At 40.9% G+C, this 17562-nt stretch overlaps 1 protein-coding gene across 1 annotated transcript in view; it reads left to right on the top strand.

The window, feature by feature from the left end:
• osbpl3b (oxysterol binding protein-like 3b) overlaps window positions 1-17562 on the top strand; it is a 131494-nt gene that overhangs the window by 63005 nt on the left and 50927 nt on the right. The window contains exons 7-11 of the mRNA XM_078420333.1: window positions 4315-4444; window positions 9584-9687; window positions 9836-9928; window positions 10521-10677; window positions 11254-11390. Coding sequence (XP_078276459.1) covers window positions 4315-4444; window positions 9584-9687; window positions 9836-9928; window positions 10521-10677; window positions 11254-11390 — 621 coding nt within the window. The remainder of the gene's footprint in view (window positions 1-4314; window positions 4445-9583; window positions 9688-9835; window positions 9929-10520; window positions 10678-11253; window positions 11391-17562) is intronic.

Here is a 17562-nt window from a genome sequence, read left to right as displayed (position 1 = left end):
GGGAATGGGGAGGAGCCGCTATGGTGGATGTCTTGTTGCTTTTTTGGTATGACTGTATGGCAAACCAAATTCAAGGTTTCAAGGTCAGTTTATTGTCACATGTACCAATTATGGTACAGTGAAATTTGAGTTACCATACAGCCATACTAAATGAAAAGCAACAAGACACCCAACCACATAAAAGTTAACATAAATATCCACCACAGTGGATTCCACATTCCTCACTGTGATGAAAGGCAATAAAGTTCAATCTACTTCCTCTTTATTCTTCCGTGGTTGGGGCAGTCAACCCATCCGCAGTTGGGGCGCTCAAAGCCCCCGCAGCCGACGATCGAAGCACCAGTCGGGGTGATCTAAACTCCCGCGTCGGGGCAGTTGAAATTCTCTCCGTGGCATGGAACTCCTGAGGCCACTTCTTACCAGAGACCGCAGGCTTCACGATGTTAAAGTCCGCAGGCCCCGCAGTTGGAGCTTTGATCCCCGGCAAAGGGATCGCAAGTCCACGATGTTAACGTCCCGTGGCTTGGAACGCCGGGTCGATCTCCAGGAAAGGCCGCCAACTCCATGATGTTAGGCCGCAGTGGGGACGGAGATACAATACGGGAAAAAATCGCATCTCTGTTAAGGTAAGAAATTGTTTAAAAGTTTCCACCAACCCCTCCCCCACATAAAACAAACCAAGGAACACTAAAATATACTTTTTAACACACACTAAAAATAACGATAAGAAGAAAGGACAAACAGACTGTTGGCGAGGCAGCCACTGCTGGTGGCGCCACCTGGTGTTTTTCTCGTATGTTCCTTGTATGTTGCAAAACAGGCTTGGCTAATAAATTACGATTATGATTAGTGAGAGCAACTCCACTTCCTTCTGCCCCCTGACTCTCTTGAATTTCAGGCATGTTGCTGTTGCCTTCCGCTGTGAAGACTGGCGCAAAACACATTCTATTCGTCGGCCATTTCTTTATTCCCTGTTATCATTTCTCCAGCATCATTTTCCAGCGATCCAATGTCCACTCTTGCGTCTCTCTTACTCTTTATATATCTGAAGAAACCTTTGCTATCCTCTTTTATCTTATTGCCTTACATACCTTCATATTTCATCTTTTCTCCCCGTATTACCTTTTTGGTTACCGTTTGGTTTTTAAAAGGCATCTCAATCCTCTAGCTTCCCATTTATCTTTGTAATATTATGCCTTCTCTTTTAGTTTTATGGTGTCTAACTTCCCTTGTTAGCCACGGTCACCTCATTCTCCCCATATAATCTTTCTTCCTCTTTGGGATGAAAAGATCCTGAGTTTTCCAAATAATTCCCCAAAACTCCTGCCATTGTTGATCCACCGTCATTCCTGCTAGGGTCCCTCTCCAATCAGCTCCTCCCTCATGCCTCTGTGGTTACCTTTATTCAACTGTAATATCGACACATCAGATTTCATCTTCTCAAACTGCCCTTGAATTTTTATCATGTTATGGTTACTTCCTCCTTGGGGTTCCTTTACCTTAAGCTCCCTAATCAAATGTGGTTCGTTATAATAACAAATCCAGAATTGTCTTTTCCCTAGTAGGCTTAACTTTAAGCTGCTCTTTGTAGCAATCGCATAGGCACTCGACAAATTCATTCTCTTGGGATCTGGTACCAACCTGATTTTCCCAGTCTACCTGCATATTGAAGTCCCCCATAACCACTGTAACATTACCTTACTTCCACTCCATTTGTATCTCCTGATGTAATTTATATGCTACACATTGCCTTGGCAATGCTAGCAGCATAATCAAGGATGAGTCGCACCCTGGCCATTCCCTCTTCCTTCTCCCATAGAAGTATGACCTTCAGATTCAGGGACAGTTTCTTCCCAGCTGTTATCAGGCAACTGAACCATCCTACCCCAACTTGCGAGCAGTCCTGAACTACTATCTACCTCATTGGAGATCCTCGGACTATCTTTGATCAGACTTTGCTGGCTTTATTTTGCACTAAATCTTATTCATGTATTTGTACACTGTGATTAGCTCAATTGTAATCATGTATTGTCTTTCTGCTGATAGGTTAGCATGCAGCAAAAGCATTTCACTCTACCTCAGTACAAATTACACTAATTGAAGCTAATCATCCTGGCTACTGTTCAGAGGCCTGTACATAACCCTCATCAGGGTCTTTTTACCAAAGATAATAGAGCAGAGCAAGATAGACCACTCAACCCTAAAAACTATAGTATGTCATGGTGCCATTTTAGTAGGCAGAAACTTGCAGAAACATTTTAAAAGAAAAATAACAAAAATCTGTGAAGTGATAGATAAGATATATTCTGCATTTTTATGGTATCATCACACATAGTTCCCCCAAAACACTGATTACACTGCGAGAGGCATAGCGAACGACGGGTCTTGCTTACTAAATTGGTGGCCGTTCCGCTCCTTTGCGTACTACACTTCAGTATAGGCGATTTTGACGGAGTGGTCCATCTTGCTCCTCTAGTATCTTTGGTTTTTACCCATACAGTTTTGTATCTCTACTCACAAGGATTCTACATCATTTGATCCTATGAGATACCTTGCTAAGGACTGAATTTCATTCCTTACCAGCAGAGCTATCTACCCCCTTTGCCTACCTGTCTGTCTTTTCGATAGGATACAACACTGGATATTCAGCTCCAGTCCTCGGCCACATCTCTGTGATGCCCACAACGTCGTACCAACTGATTTCTAACTATGCTACAAGCACATCCACTTTATTCCGTATGCTACATGCATTCACATATAACACTTTTAGTTCAGTATTCACCACCCTCCACACATTGGTCCCCATTTTAACTGACTTTTGACTCTTATCCATTCATAAATATTTTGTCCTATTCTAGAGACTACAGTAATCTCCCTGCACTTTCCTTCCCTTTAACTCCATCCATCCATTTCCCATTTGTTGACCCCACTCCGCTCACTATTTAGTTTAAAGCCCTGTCTATGGCCCTAGTAATGTGAGGACCCTGGGCCCAGCAGGGTTCAGATAGAGTCCATCCAGGTAGAGTCCATTCAGGTAGAGTCCATCCCAGTTCCCTCCTTCCCCAATACTGATGCCAATGTCCCATGAATTCGAACCCACTTCTTCCATACCATTCTTTGAGCCATGCATTCAACTCTTTAATCTTCACGACCCAATGCCAATTTGCTCGTGGCTCAATCCATGTGATAGCAATCCAGAAATTACCTTTTTGGTCCTGCTTATCAATTTAGTCCCTCACTGCTCGAATTCCCTGAGCAGAACCTCTTTCCTTTGTTCTACCTACTGTACGCCATTGGTACCCACATGGATCATCACTACTGGATCTTTCGTCTCACACTCCAAATTCCTCTGCAGGTCAGACAAGAAGTCCCAAACCCAGGCACCAGGCAGGCAAACAGCCTTCGGGACTCTCGATCCACGTGGCAATACTATTCCCCTGTCAATACTATTCCCGATGACAACTACATGTCTCTTCTCTTTCCCTTCTCCCCTCTTGAATGGCCCCTGATCCACTGTGCCATGGTTAGATTGCTAATCCTTCATACAGCCCCCAAACCCATCTGCAGAGGGTACAAGAATCTCAGACCCGCTTGACAATGCAAGGGCAGAGGCGGTTGTAACACTGTAATGTTAGATTTCATAACCACACCAATCTTTAAAGGTTTGCTAGATTGATTCTTGATGGAATGATAGAGCCATGAGGAGAGAAAAATCAGGCTGGGTTTGTGCAGAAGTTTAGAAGAATAAGAGGCGATGGCTGTAACCATAAAATTATTGTAGTACTTGTTTGTGTACATGCAACAATAATGTTTCCTCATGCTGAGGTGTTTTGTTGGGAAGGCGGTGTTTTAAAAGAAAACATTGCCTTCTCCACAAAAGGTTTGGGTTGTGCAGGTTCAGTGTGTGAATATATTGAAGATGCTGATCAATGATTCTATTAATAAGAAATCTAAAGGGTGTGAGTTAGTGGAAAAAGTGAGACTGACGAGGTTGTCACAAAATGCTGGAGTAACTCAGCAGGTAAGGCAGCATTTCTGGAGAGAAGGAATGTGTGACGTTTCGGGTCGAGACCTTTCTTCAGACTGAAGAGGTTGATCAGTGATAATCTTATTGAATGAGGTATCTGGCTTGAGGAGGTGCTAATGGCCTTTTTTGTATGGTTGAATGTGTATTTAAGTGTAACAACGTAAGCTGACCATTTTGAATGTTTTAATCATAATTCTGTTAACTATCCTAACTCTAAAGTTATAACTGCTAAGAAAATGCACATTGTGAATTCAATGCAGCTTTTAAAAGTATGTTTTTCTTTCCAGTTGCAGAGAGGAAGTTTATGCAAACAGATGTCATTTCAAAGCCCATTTTTTCCTGTCAACTCTTCTAACAGCCAGTCGAAGGTGACAGCATGGTTACAGAGTTCTGAAGATATAGATAAGTGTTCAAAAGGTGAAAAATTTATACTTGTATTGAAAACAATATTTAACCAAAAATATTTAGTAGTGAGACTGAAATCACCAATTACTTTCTTTATCGTACTTTCCGTAGTATTTTAAGTCTTATCTTTTTCTGTCTATCCCACTCACTGACTGTGTAAATATTTGTACCTATACCTGCTCAAGCCAGGGCTTGGGTTGCAACTTTACATTATTTCAGTGATCACCAAGGGACCAATCTTTGAATTTGGATTAAAATGCGTATGAACATTAAAAAAATCTCTAGGTATTTATTAATACCAAAAATGCTTTTGTTAAAATGTCTTTGAAACAACTGAAGACTAGCTCACATGGGATTTTGAGAAGCGTATAAGTCTGGCATGACTTGAAAGTCTGTCATGACTTGAAAGTCTGTCAAAGGACATAGCCGGTATTGAGCTCAAAGTACTTTTACAAAGCTGAAGTGGAACGACCACAATTCTAAATTTAATTAATAATGACTTTGTTATGTGGGTCAGACAGTTCATTTAATATACTGGACAGTCTGTAAACTAGTAAAACAAAGCATTGCGAGGCTTTTTGAAAGGAGCTTCATTCCATTAAAAATTAGTTTATATCCCAAGAGTGCATAAATGCCCTGCTGAAGTAACAACCATGGAAAATAGAACACATGTTTTGGCAACTGAGAAGAGAACAGTAAAGTAAACTTGTCATAGATATCAATATCAAAACAATGTTACAATTGTGCAAGAAGAATGAAGGTCATCACTAGCAGTTTTGAGCCTTGTAGAAATATATGGCTTTATGAGCAGCACAGTGGTAGAGTTGCTGACTTACAATGCCTGGGACCAGGGTTTGATCCTGACTACAGGTGCTGCCGGTACATAGTTTGTACGTTCTTGTGACCGCATGGGTTTTCTGCGAGTGCTTTGGTTTCCTCCCACATTCGAAAAGATTTGTAGGTTAATTGGCTTCTGTAAATTGTTCCCAGTGTGCTGATAGAACTAGTGTACAGGCATGGTCGGCACAGATGCGGTGGGCTGAAGGGCCCGTTTCCATGCTGGATCTCTAAACTAAATGGCTAAGAGTAATGCTGTAAATGAAAATAACTACCGGCCAGAGTGCGACGGTGATTATGTACTTGGGAGCATTTTCAGCTAGCCCAAAGGTGAGGTAATTTCCGATAAACCAGACTTGGTGTGTTTATGAAACACTGGCTAACAAAAAACAAAGGAATGTATTCATGAATATCCAAAGATATCTGGTAAAATCCTACATAAGAGACATAAATTTGAACCTCTGAATTGATGCCAATTCTTAATTTTGTAATGAAACTGAACAGAAGGACTGACAAAAAGAATCGTAACAAGAGGAGTTGAGTATAGGAGCAAAGAGGTCCTTCTACAGTTGTACCGGGCCCTGGTGAGACCGCACCTGGAGTACTGTGTGCAGTTTTGGTCTCCAAATTTGAGGAAGGATATTCTTGCTATTGAGGGCATGCAGCGTAGGTTCACTAGGTTAATTCCCGGAATGGCGGGACTGTCGTATGTTGAAAGGCTGGAGCAATTAGGCTTGTATACACTGGAATTTAGAAGGATGAGGGGGGATCTTATTGAAACATATGATAATTAGGGGATTGGACACATTAGAGGCAGGAAACATGTTCCCAATGTTGGGGGAATCCAGAACAAGGGGCCACAGTTTAAGAATAAGGGGTAGGCCATTTAGAACGGAGATGAGGAAGAACTTTTTCAGTCAGAGTGGTGAAGGTGTGGAATTCTCTGCCTCAGAAGGCAGTGGAGGCCAGTTCGTTGGATGCTTTCAAGAGAGAGCTGGATAGAGCTCTTAAGAATAGCGGAGTGAGGGGGTATGGGGAGAAGGCAGGAACGGGGTACTGATTGAGAGTGATCAGCCATGATCGCATTGAATGGCAGTGCTGGCTCGAAGGGCCGAATGGCCTACTCCTGCACCTATTGTCTATTGTATCCTGGGAGGCTGTGTCATTGAAGTTCTATGTGGGCCCACAATAAAATGTGTTACAGTGCCCTCCTTCGTGTTTGGGACAAAGACCCATCATTTATTTATTTGCCTCTGTACTCCACAATTTGAGATTTGTAATAGAAAAAAATCACATGTGGTTAAAGTGCACATTGTCAGATTTTAATAAAGGCCATTTTTATACATTTTGGTTTCACCATGTAGAAATTACAGCAGTGTTAATACAAAGTCCCCCCATTTCAGGGCACCATAATGTTTGGGACACAGCAATGTCATGTAAATGAAAGTAGTCATGTTTAGTATTTTGTTGCATATCCATTGCATGCAACGACTGCTTGCAGTCTGCGAATCATGGACATCACCAGTTGCTGGGTGTCTTCTCTGGTGATGCTCTGCCAGGCCTGTATTACAGCCATTGTTAGCTTATGCTTGTTTTAGGGGCTAGTACCCTTCAGTTTTCTCTTCAGCATATAAAAAGCATGCTCAATTGGGTTCAGATCGGGTGATTGACTTGGCCACTCAAAAATTGACCATTTTTTACCTTTGAAAAACTCCTTTGTTGCTTTAGCAGTATGTTTGGGATCATTGTCTTGCTGTAGAATGAACCGCCAGCCAACGGGTTTTGAGGCATTTGTTTGAACTTGAGCAGATAGGATGTGTCTATATACTTCAGAATTCATTATGCTACTACCATCAGCAGTTGTATCATCAATGAAGATAAGTGAGCCAGTACCTTCAGCAACCATACATGCCCAGGCCATAACACCCCCACCACCGTGTTTCACAGATGAGGTGGTATGCTTTGGATCTTGGGCAGTTCCTTCTCTCCTCCATACTTTGCTCTTGCCATCACTCTAATATAAGTTAATCTTCGTCTCATCTGTTCACAAGACCTTTTTCCAGAACTGTGGTTGCTCTTTTAAGTACTTCTTGGCAAACTGTAACCTGGCCATCCTATTTTTGCGGCTCGCCAATCGTTTGCATCTTGCAGTGTAGCTTCTGTATTTATGTTCATGAAGTCTTCTGTGGACAGTGGTCATTGACAAATCCACACCTGACTCTTGAAGAGTGTTTCTGATCTGTCGGACAGGTGTTTAGGGATTTTTCTTTATTATAGAGAGAATTCTTCTGTCATCAGCTGTGAAGGTCTTCCCTGGCCTGCCAGTCCCTTTGCGATTAGTAAGCTCACCAGTGCTCTTTCTTCTTAATGATGTTCCAAACAGTTGATTTTGGTAAGCCTAAGGTTTGGCTGATGTCTCTAACAGTTTTATTCTTGTTTCTCAGTCTCATAATGGCTTCTTTGACTTTCATTGGCACAACTTTGGTTTTCATGTTGATAAACAGCAATAAAAGTTTCCAAAGGTGATGGAAAGACTGGAGGAAAGACTAGGTGCTGAGAGCTCTCCCATACCTGCATTAAGGAGGCAATTAAACACACCTGAGCAATTATAAACGTCCGTGAAGCCATGTGGTCCAAACATTATGGTGCCCTGAAATGGGGGGACTATGTATAAACACAGCTGTAATTTCTACATGGTGAAACCAAAATGTATAAAAACACCCTTTAATAAAATCTGACTGTGCTCTTTAACCACATGTGATTTTTTTTTCTGTTAGAAATCTCAAATTGTGGAGTACACAGGCCAATAAATAAATGATGGGTCTTTGTCCCAAACATTATGGAGGGCACTGTATTTGTAAATTACTTGAATGCTATCTTGGTCATGCCACAAGCATGAGATGAGACTGCAGGTGTGTTCTCCAACTTCTCCAACTTTCGATAGTTCCTCTGTCCCTCTCTTCCCCTCCCCCTTCCCAGATCTCCCACTGTCTTCCTGTCTCCACCTATATCCTTCCTTTGTCCCGCCCCCCTGACATCAGTCTGAAGAAGGGTCTCATCCCGAAACGTCACCCATTCCTTCTCTCCTGAGATGCTGCCTGACCTGTTGAGTTACTCCAGCATTTTGTGAATAAATACCTTCGATTTGTACCAGCATCTGCAGTTATTTTCTTACACTACTTGCAGGTGTGTTACTACGTGCAGTGAATGAACAAAAACCGTGGCAAATGAGCTTTGGTGCTTAAACATCACATTTTCTACTGTTGACCTTTACAAAGCAACTCTGAGAAATGTAATAGTCTATTACCTTTCACCACTGCTTGTATCAAATGATTAGACAGCCTATCCTTGTATCTGCTGGAATTTAGAAGCGAGGAGGTATTTGATTTTCAAGTTATGAAGGGGTGGAGACTGTTATTTCTGCTGTACAATAAATTGAGATTACTTTAGACGAGACTTTTGAGATGCAGTGCAGAACAGGCCTTCTGTCCACCGAGTCCACGCTGACCAGCGATCATCCCATACACTAGCACTAATCTACACACTAGGAATAATTTACAATTTTACCGAAACCAATTAACCAAACCCACACGTCTTTGGAGTGTGGAACGAAACCAGAGCACCCATGTGGTCACGGGGAAAATGTACAAGCTCCATACAGACAGCACCCGTAGTCAGGTTCAAACCTGCATCTCTGGTGCCGTAAGTCAGCAACTTTATCACTGGGCTGTCCTGAGATACAGAATAAAATTCTCAATTAATTTATATGGAAGAAAGTGTTTTATTCAAATTGCATTTCTTGACAGATGCACAGCTGATGTGGCTTTGCATTATGGAAAATTGTGATTGTAGACTGTTTTCTGGGAACGAAACCCTCCGGCCCCCTCACAATGTGGATGTTGCTGATATTGGACTCTGAGCAAAATCAAACTATTTCAGCTGGATGCGCTGGGGGTGAAGTTGGGAAACTATTCTATACAGAGAGTAGAAATCTAGCTCCATAAATGGCACTGGATAAGTTTCAGTGTGGAATTGATGAATTTCATTAACAGAAGGTATTAAGATTAAAAGGTAAAGGTGAACGTAAGTAGTTGAATCATGGATCAGACATGATTTCAATACACTACAGATTTAGTGTTCCAAAAATCAACTTTGATTCCTATGCCACCGCTCTGCTATCTACTGTGTTATGGAAGTTCCTTCTTGTCTTTGCATCTTGCATTTCAAATGGGTTTGGGAATCTAAATATTTTATTTTCATTTGATAGAACTTTTCATTTGAAAACTTCTTTGTGAACCTTTTTCTCTGTTCCAGATCTTTCTCACTGCCATTCCAATTTAACAGAATTAATGCAGCTGCTACAGAGTATGGAAGTTATTCATAGGACTTATTCAGCACCATCTTTTAATGCTATTCAGGTATGATAATCAAACGTGTTTGTTTACCAAAGTTTAAGTTGAAGCTAAAGTGAATATAATTTATTTGGATGTGAATTAGAGAAGTTAATAACGTAAACTCTTGGGGATTGTTCACTAATGAAATTGTTTTTCCTCATTTTTGATGAAGGGATACGTTTTTGAGAATTCCAAGAAGGATAAGCGTTTTCAGAGAAGATGGCGAACTAAAAGTTTTGGTAAAGATGCTAAATCAACATTACAGGTGATACAGCTTTTAAAGAAGTAATCTAAACAATTATATTCATTATTTCAAATTGTGCACCAGTGCGATCAGAGTAAATTTGTCATTAGATAAGTACTTGATCTTGGAAATGTGTAGCATTTATGTTCTACATCCCTTACTTTCCCCATGATTCTGAAAGATAGTAAGTTATCTACTGATATTGACATTCAATAATAATTAGTGTAAGAAAATAACTGCAGATGCTGGTACAAATCAAAGGTATTTATCACAAAATGCTGGAGTAACTCAGCAGGTCAGGCAGCATCTCAGGAGAGAAGGAATGGGTGATGTTTCGGGTCGAGACCCTTCTTCAGACTGAATTATTATTTCAATAATAATTATTGCAGTTCTTAATTAAGACAGTGCAATTATCTATGCTATTTTTTTAGCAAATACAAAGTATTGAAGAAAATTTACTGGGAAATATTTTCATATTTTATCTCTTCCTTCCATTCTCGGCACTTCTGTATGGTGGTTGACTTTCAAATGAAAATCTGTATAGAATATACTTGTGGTTTTACCTCTCCACAATCTATTTTGCAAGGAGTAATAGCCTTTTCTTTTTGCTTAGGTTCCTTGCAACTCTGCCAACCCAACGCGACTGCATGCATCAAACCCTAACCTGTCTGAGGTATTTCCTGTGGAAACAAAAGATTTTCCAGATGGTTCAGAGTGGCCTACAGATTATACAAAAATGCATGAGGATTTCTGCCTTATTGCTCAGGAAGGTAGTAATAGCATCTTTCATTTTCCAATTTCAAAACTTTTGCACATGCTTGGGATGAAGGGTACCACCATGAAGATTATGTAATATTTTAATATTGCTGTAACTCTGAATTTTATCTAATGTACATTCAGTACTTTGCATCTTCTAGAAATGAAAACGAATGTTGGATATTGCCTGGTGGTAGTATATTTGCTGTTTGGTGGATAGTTAAAAATTATTGGGTTTTGTCCAAGTGACTACTTGAAATTAGTTCAGCAATTCATTTTGGAAGATGTTTAAGTGCAAGTTATGTTCATTACAAGGTATTGTGAGGGAGAGTAGAAAGATGGAACAAGAACAAATCAGTTGAATTTAAATCTATTGAATGCCAAATTCAATTAATTATACACAATGGTTTTCATTCTTTAGGTTTGTAGAATACTATGAATTTGAGTCAGAATATATCCATGAGTTCCCATGCTCGTGTTTATTTCAATACTGCTGTAAATTGAAAAATGATTTAGTTCAATTATGTGTGCAAGTTTGATTGGTTAAGTTCAATTCAATATAAATTAACTTGGTTATTTTTGTCTGTTAGTTCATTCTGCTCTGAAGTCGGTGTATAATTCAATGGTAATGGAAAGGGAGAAACTGAAACAGTTGGTGTCAGAACATGATCTCCATGACCACTCTCCATCAGCACAGATCATTGGCCTAAAAACTGCCTTGGGCTCGGTAAGTTTAGAGACTGATGTCTAAACTTCCATTACACCTTTATGTACGTAGCTTCCTGAATTGATGAGGATGTCCACTCCTTTTGCAACCTTTGTCATTATTGGTTCATCTTGGGTTAATCCTTTTGCCTTTCTTCTAGTTTGTGAATTATTTGATCAATCTGCTAATTTGGTAAATTGCTGTTGCTGCCATTTGGCCATTTGCAAAAACAGGTATAAATTGAAGTAATTTTAGCAGTTATCTTATTTCTCAGTTCTGTCTGGAAAATTTAGATTGTGGAATCCAAAGCAGTAGAGAAGCAGATGAGAGGCTAGAGGTTGATAGAGGGGTCAACGACAGCACGTTCAGTGGACAAGAAGGGCAGGAGACTGACAGAGAGCAATTTAAAAGTAACCAAACTGATCAGAAGTTACAGTTGGACTAAATTGATTTTATTTCAATGCAAGAGGTCTGTCTGACAGTTAAAGCGGATAAACTCCGGGCATGGCATGGACTGGGATATTATAACTATTACAGAAGCATGGCTTGGGGAGCGACTGGACTGAATGCTTAATGGTCCCACTTACTGGTGCTACATGCAGGGTGGAGGTTGAGGATGAGGGGGGAGCTGCAGTTGCAATTTTCATTAACCTTTTCGCTCCCAAGTTTTTCTTTTCTCTTGACCATGACTGGAGTATACTTGGGGATGGCACTGAACAGGTTAAGGAGAACATCATCATAGTAGACCGAGATTATGAAATTACTGAGGGATCGTCCTGAGAGGCGTGATGGATGGAGCTGATGTGCAAGAAGGGGGTGATCACCTTGTAGAGTCTCTACTGGAGGGTCCCAAATAGTTGACGGGAATTAGAGGAATAAATATGCAGGGCGAACTGGGAGTTGCAAGAATAATCAGGTTGTCAAAGCAGGGGATTATAACTTTCCTAATATAGAATGAGAATGCCACAGAGCGATGGGGTGGAATTAGTTGAATGTGTTCAGGAAAGTTTTCTCAGGCAACATATAAAGAGCCCTATTCGTGAGAGGGTGAAGCTTGACCTATGCTTGGTGAAATAGAGCAGGATAATTGACTGGATAAGTGATGGAGCACTATAGGATCAATGGAATACTTTACTTTATTGCCACATGTGACAAGGCACAGTGAAATTCTTTGCCTGCGTACCCAAGGCATGCAAATAGTCGCCACATAAACGGCGCTGACAAAATTACTAAGTACCCCCGCCGGCTCATCCTTTGTTCTCCCCCCTCCCTCATGGCAGTTCCCCCCATGCTGGGTTCTCCATTGTTCTCCCCCCCCCCCACCCCTCCATCAGGGTGGTCCCCCCCGCGAAGCTCCACTAACCCGCAAGCCTCCGTCGGCCACGAAGCCTCCGTCGACCACCGTCGTTGCCGAGGCTCCGCCAACCCAGGCAGACTTTGCCGCCCAGCTTCTCCACGGCCTCCTGGGAGGTGTCTGCCCTAGTTCCGTTAGTTTTTAAATAATTGTGGAAAAGGACCATAAGTTAAACTTCTAACTTGGGTAAAATTGAATTTACAGTATTAGAGCGGAGCTTGCTAAAATTGAGTAGAGTCAGTTGTTTGCAGGCAAAGGAATGTCTGGCATGTGAGGAGTTTTTAAAAATGAGATAGTGAGTGTTCTAGGACTACATATTCCTGTTAAAGTAAAAGGAAGGGCTGAAAGAGTAGAAAACTCTGGATGAGATACTGAGGCTAAGGTCGGAAAAATCTAAGCGTGGGTCAGATACAGGCAATTGGCATCAAGTGAATCCTGGAGGAGTATGCAAGAGTGTAATTAAGAAGGAAATCGGGCAGTAAAAGATACTTTTGGCAGAATGAGATACCCTTGGCAGAGAAGATTAAGGACACTCCAAAGAGATTTTTTATGTTTATCAAGGAAAAAAGAGTAACTTGGAAGTAAAAAGGGCCCCTCGAAGACTAAAGTGGAAGTCTACATGTGAAGCTGCAGGAGATGAGCAATGCATTCAATGAATATTTCTCCTTTTTTTTACTGTGGGGAAAGACATGAATATTTGCAAGAGTCAATGAGGTTGTCTTGGGGATAGTTGACATAGAAGAGGAGATGCGTGACGTCTTTAAGAAGTAAGAAGGTAGATAAATCTCTGGAGTTTGAGCAGCTAGATTCAGGAACACTGGAATGCCAGAGAAGAAATTGCAGGAGCTATGGCTGAGATACAGGCATCATCATTAGCCATGGGCGAGAAGTTGGGAGACAGGAGGATGGTTATTGTTTTGCTTTTATTCAAGAAGGGTGCCGAAGATAAACTGGGAACTATAGACCAGGAAGCCTTGCATCTATGGTAGGAAAGTTGGGAGGATTCTGAGTGATAAGATATACATGAATTTGGAAAGACAGGTTGAATAGGGGTAGTCAGCATGGCTTTGTGCATTGGAGATCATGCCTCTGAGACCTGTGGAGTGCTTCAGGGATCAGCGCTGGGCCGATAGCTGTTGTCATCTATATCAACAATTTGGATGGGGAAGTACAGTACAAGGTTGGTATGTTTTCAGATAACTAAAATTGCTCGTATTGTAGACAGTGAAGGTGGTTGTCAAGAATTGCAGCGGGATCTTGATCAGCAGAGTAAGTGGGTTGAGGAATGGCAAATCGAGTTTACTTCAAATAAGTGCAAGGCGTTGCATTTTCAGGAAGTCAAATCAGGGTAAGTTTTCATCAGTGAATGAGCAGACTCTGGATAGTTGTACAACAGAGATCGAGTAGTACAAGCTCATGGTTCCCTAAGAGTGGAATGGCAGGTAGGCAGGATGGTCAAGGAAGCTTTCGGCATGCTGGCCTTCATCAGCCAGGGCATTGAGTATAGAAGTTGTGATGTTATATTGCAATATATGGACGTTGGTGAGGCTGTACCTCGATTATTGTTCAGTTTGAGTCACCCTGCTGGAGCACACTATAAACCAGCACCTGCAGTTCCTTGTTTCTAGGGGAATCAAGAAGTAGAGGGCATCGGCTTAAGGTGAGAGGGGAAAGACTTAATAGAAAGTGGTTGAGGCAGGTGTAATATCATTGAAAAGACATTTGGACATGTACATGCAAAGGAAGGATTTTTAGTGTAATGGGTCAAACACGGGCAAATGACTAGCTTAGATGGATGGAGATCTTGGTTGACATGGATGAGATAGATCGAAGGACCTGTATCCATGCTGTATGGCCTTATGTGCACTAGTAGAGTGATTTTACCTTAAATGTTCATACTGGTCATCTATGTGATGGTCCCAAATGTCTGTGATGGGGTTCAGTTCAGTTTAGTTTAGTGTCACATGTACCGAGATTCAATGAAAAGCTTTTGGTGGGTGGGGTGAGCATTTTTCTAGAAATTAGAATACTAATATGCAAGGACAGTTTGAGATTGAGGAGGTGGTGTTGGAGCTCTTGAAGAGCATTGATGTGGATTGATCCCCAAGACCTGATGGGATTTATGCCAGGTTATTGAGGGAGGCAAGAGTGGAAATTGTGGGAACCTTGACAAAGATCATTGCATCTTCTCCAGCCACAGGCAGGGCCCTGGAGGAATGGGGAGGAGCTTATGTAGCTCCTTCTATTCAGCCAGTCTTTAGCCCAGGACGGAAAAATCAAATACAAGAGGGCACAGATTTGTGGTGAGAGGGCCAAGGCTTAAAGGAGATATGCGAGTCAAGTTTTGTTTACACAGAGGCTGGTGAGTGCCTAGAACGTACTGGTTGAACTACTTTTGTTTGTGGCATTTAAAAATCTTTTGGATAGGCAAATGAACATGCAGGGAATAGAGGAATATGGAGTATGGGTGAGTGAGAGTCTTGGCATCCTGTTCGACACAGACATTGCAGGCTGACATGCCTGTTCTTGTGCTGTATTGTTCAGTTCTATGCTATAAAGAATAAGAAACTTGCATGTGTTTTATAGTTTTGATATGCCATGTAACTAAATAGTAGTAGATTCTTCTGGAATTTTCTGAGGATATGACGTAAAATGGATGAAGAAGAGCCAGTGGATGTAGTGTATCTGGATTTTCAGAAAGCCTTTGAAAAGGTCCCACATAGGAGATTAGTGGGCAAAATTTGAGCACATAGTATTGGGTGTTGGGTATTGACATGGATAGAGTATTTATTCACAAAATGCTGGAGTAACTCAGCAGGTCAGGCAGCATCTCAGGAGAGAAGGAATGGGTGACGTTTCGGATAGAGAATTGGTTGGCAGACAGGAAACAAAGAGTAGGAATAAACGGGTCTCTGTCAGAATGGCAGGCAGTGGCGAGTGGAGTGCCGCAAGGCTTGGTGCTGGGGCCGCAACTATTTACAGTATATATTATTCAGATGATGGAATTAAAAGTAAACGAGCAAATTTGCAGATAACGCAAAGCTTCATCTACTTCTATATTTTGCTGCTCATCATTGAGCCACTTTTGTATCCACTCCAGTGTTTTCTAATTATTTCAATAAGTTTCCATCTTTTTATGGAGGTTCTAAAACATTCAATCAAATGCCTTCTGATAATCTACATTATATTTTTTTGCAGTGTTTTGATTGGCATCCTCTAAGATTAAGTCTAGAAATTCAGTCCAATGCACTATTTATTTCAGTGGTGTGGAGTTGAAGGTGAATGTTCTGTGAAGTGAAACTCGGGTAATCATTATGCAAGTTGATTTGGTTGTGCTAGATGGGCTTCTCGTATCTTGTGCTCCTCATGCACAACCTTTTGAACCATTATTGAGGAAATAAGTTTGTTTTCTTGGAGAGGGCCATTGGTGGGACAAGATCCCAGTTGTGGGCAACAGATTTTCATTTGTAATAAAATGCATTGCCCATTCAGTAGCATCTGAGATCGAAATTGGAAACTCCAACATTGCATCCATAACTAAAGTGATTGTTGGTTTCCTTATGATGCATTTGAACTGGTGTGTTACTTTTTAATCTGCACATTCCCGCTTGCTTTTGTAGCCCCATCCATATCCTTTTACTTCACAATTGTGTATGTCTATTTGCATCTTGTTTTCCAATTTGTTCTTCTCCCCTTTCTCAAATAGTATTACAATGAAGGCAGCCCTGCAATTCTCCATCACTGCTTCTATACAATATTTCTACATTTCACTATTTCAGCTATTTAGAATTGATTTTCGCCAACTGACACGTCAACTTCCATTAAAAGTGTTTGTATTGTAAGTTTTGAATATTACTATCCCATCCATGATCTTTCTCTTTGTGTATACTTCACATTGCCTTCCTTTGAAGACTGGTGTTTATTTGGTTGTCAAGACATCATAGTTGGTGTGGACAGGTGGACCCAAAGGGCCCTTCTGTGCTGTGATTATGATTCATCTCCCCTGCCTCTGTGTCCTTTGTTTTGAGTAATTTAACAAGCTTTTTTCTACTTCCCTGCTACATTTCAATAGTTATCTCAGTTAACAACTGTACTGCAAAGCTTTTTCATGGGTTGTACATACTTGGTGCTCATAAAAGGTCATGTGGTAGCATTTTGAATAATATGGAAGCTGTCCCTGATTCCTTGCCAGGATTTATCCTTGAGTCAATATTGGTAACGTGATTTGTTATCATGCTGTTTGTGGGAGCTTGCCATCTACATTTTTCCGACATAATTAATAATCATTGTACTTTAAAAATTTCATTGACTTCAAACTGTGCTAGTGTTGCTTAGAAGTCATAATGTTAATGCTGAGAAATGTGAAGTGCTTGTGGTAATATGCTTACTCTGGTGCATCATTTTCTGAATGTCCTCAAGATGTATGTATATGGGCTCTTAAATCTTGTGTCTATCACTTATCTTATTTCAATTATGTTGCCTCGTATTCCTCCAGATATAAATATCAATTGTCTGTCCAGTCTTTCACGAGGCATCCTTTGATCTAGTCTACTGAAGCTAAACAGGTTGCGTTGGTATTATTTAGTCTATCGAATTATGAAGGGATGATCCTATCACAACATACAAGATCCTAATGGGGCCTGACAAGGTAGAAATCAAGAGTGGGAGAATCCCTATTGACGACTTCATTTCATGATATGGGGCCAATCTTTTTAAAACTGACGTAATGTAGACATTTTTTGGCAGTTGATGAATCTCTGGATTTGTCTGGTGGATACATTTTTGGAAGATTGGGGGAGTGAAAATATTGGGGATCTGGCACAGAGAAGGAATTAAAAC

This window comes from Rhinoraja longicauda, chromosome 2 (assembly GCF_053455715.1).
Source record: "Rhinoraja longicauda isolate Sanriku21f chromosome 2, sRhiLon1.1, whole genome shotgun sequence".
Taxonomy (NCBI): Eukaryota; Metazoa; Chordata; class Chondrichthyes; order Rajiformes; family Arhynchobatidae; genus Rhinoraja; species Rhinoraja longicauda.
Note: the sequence above shows the minus strand (reverse complement) of the source record. Positions and strands in the feature narration are given on the sequence as shown.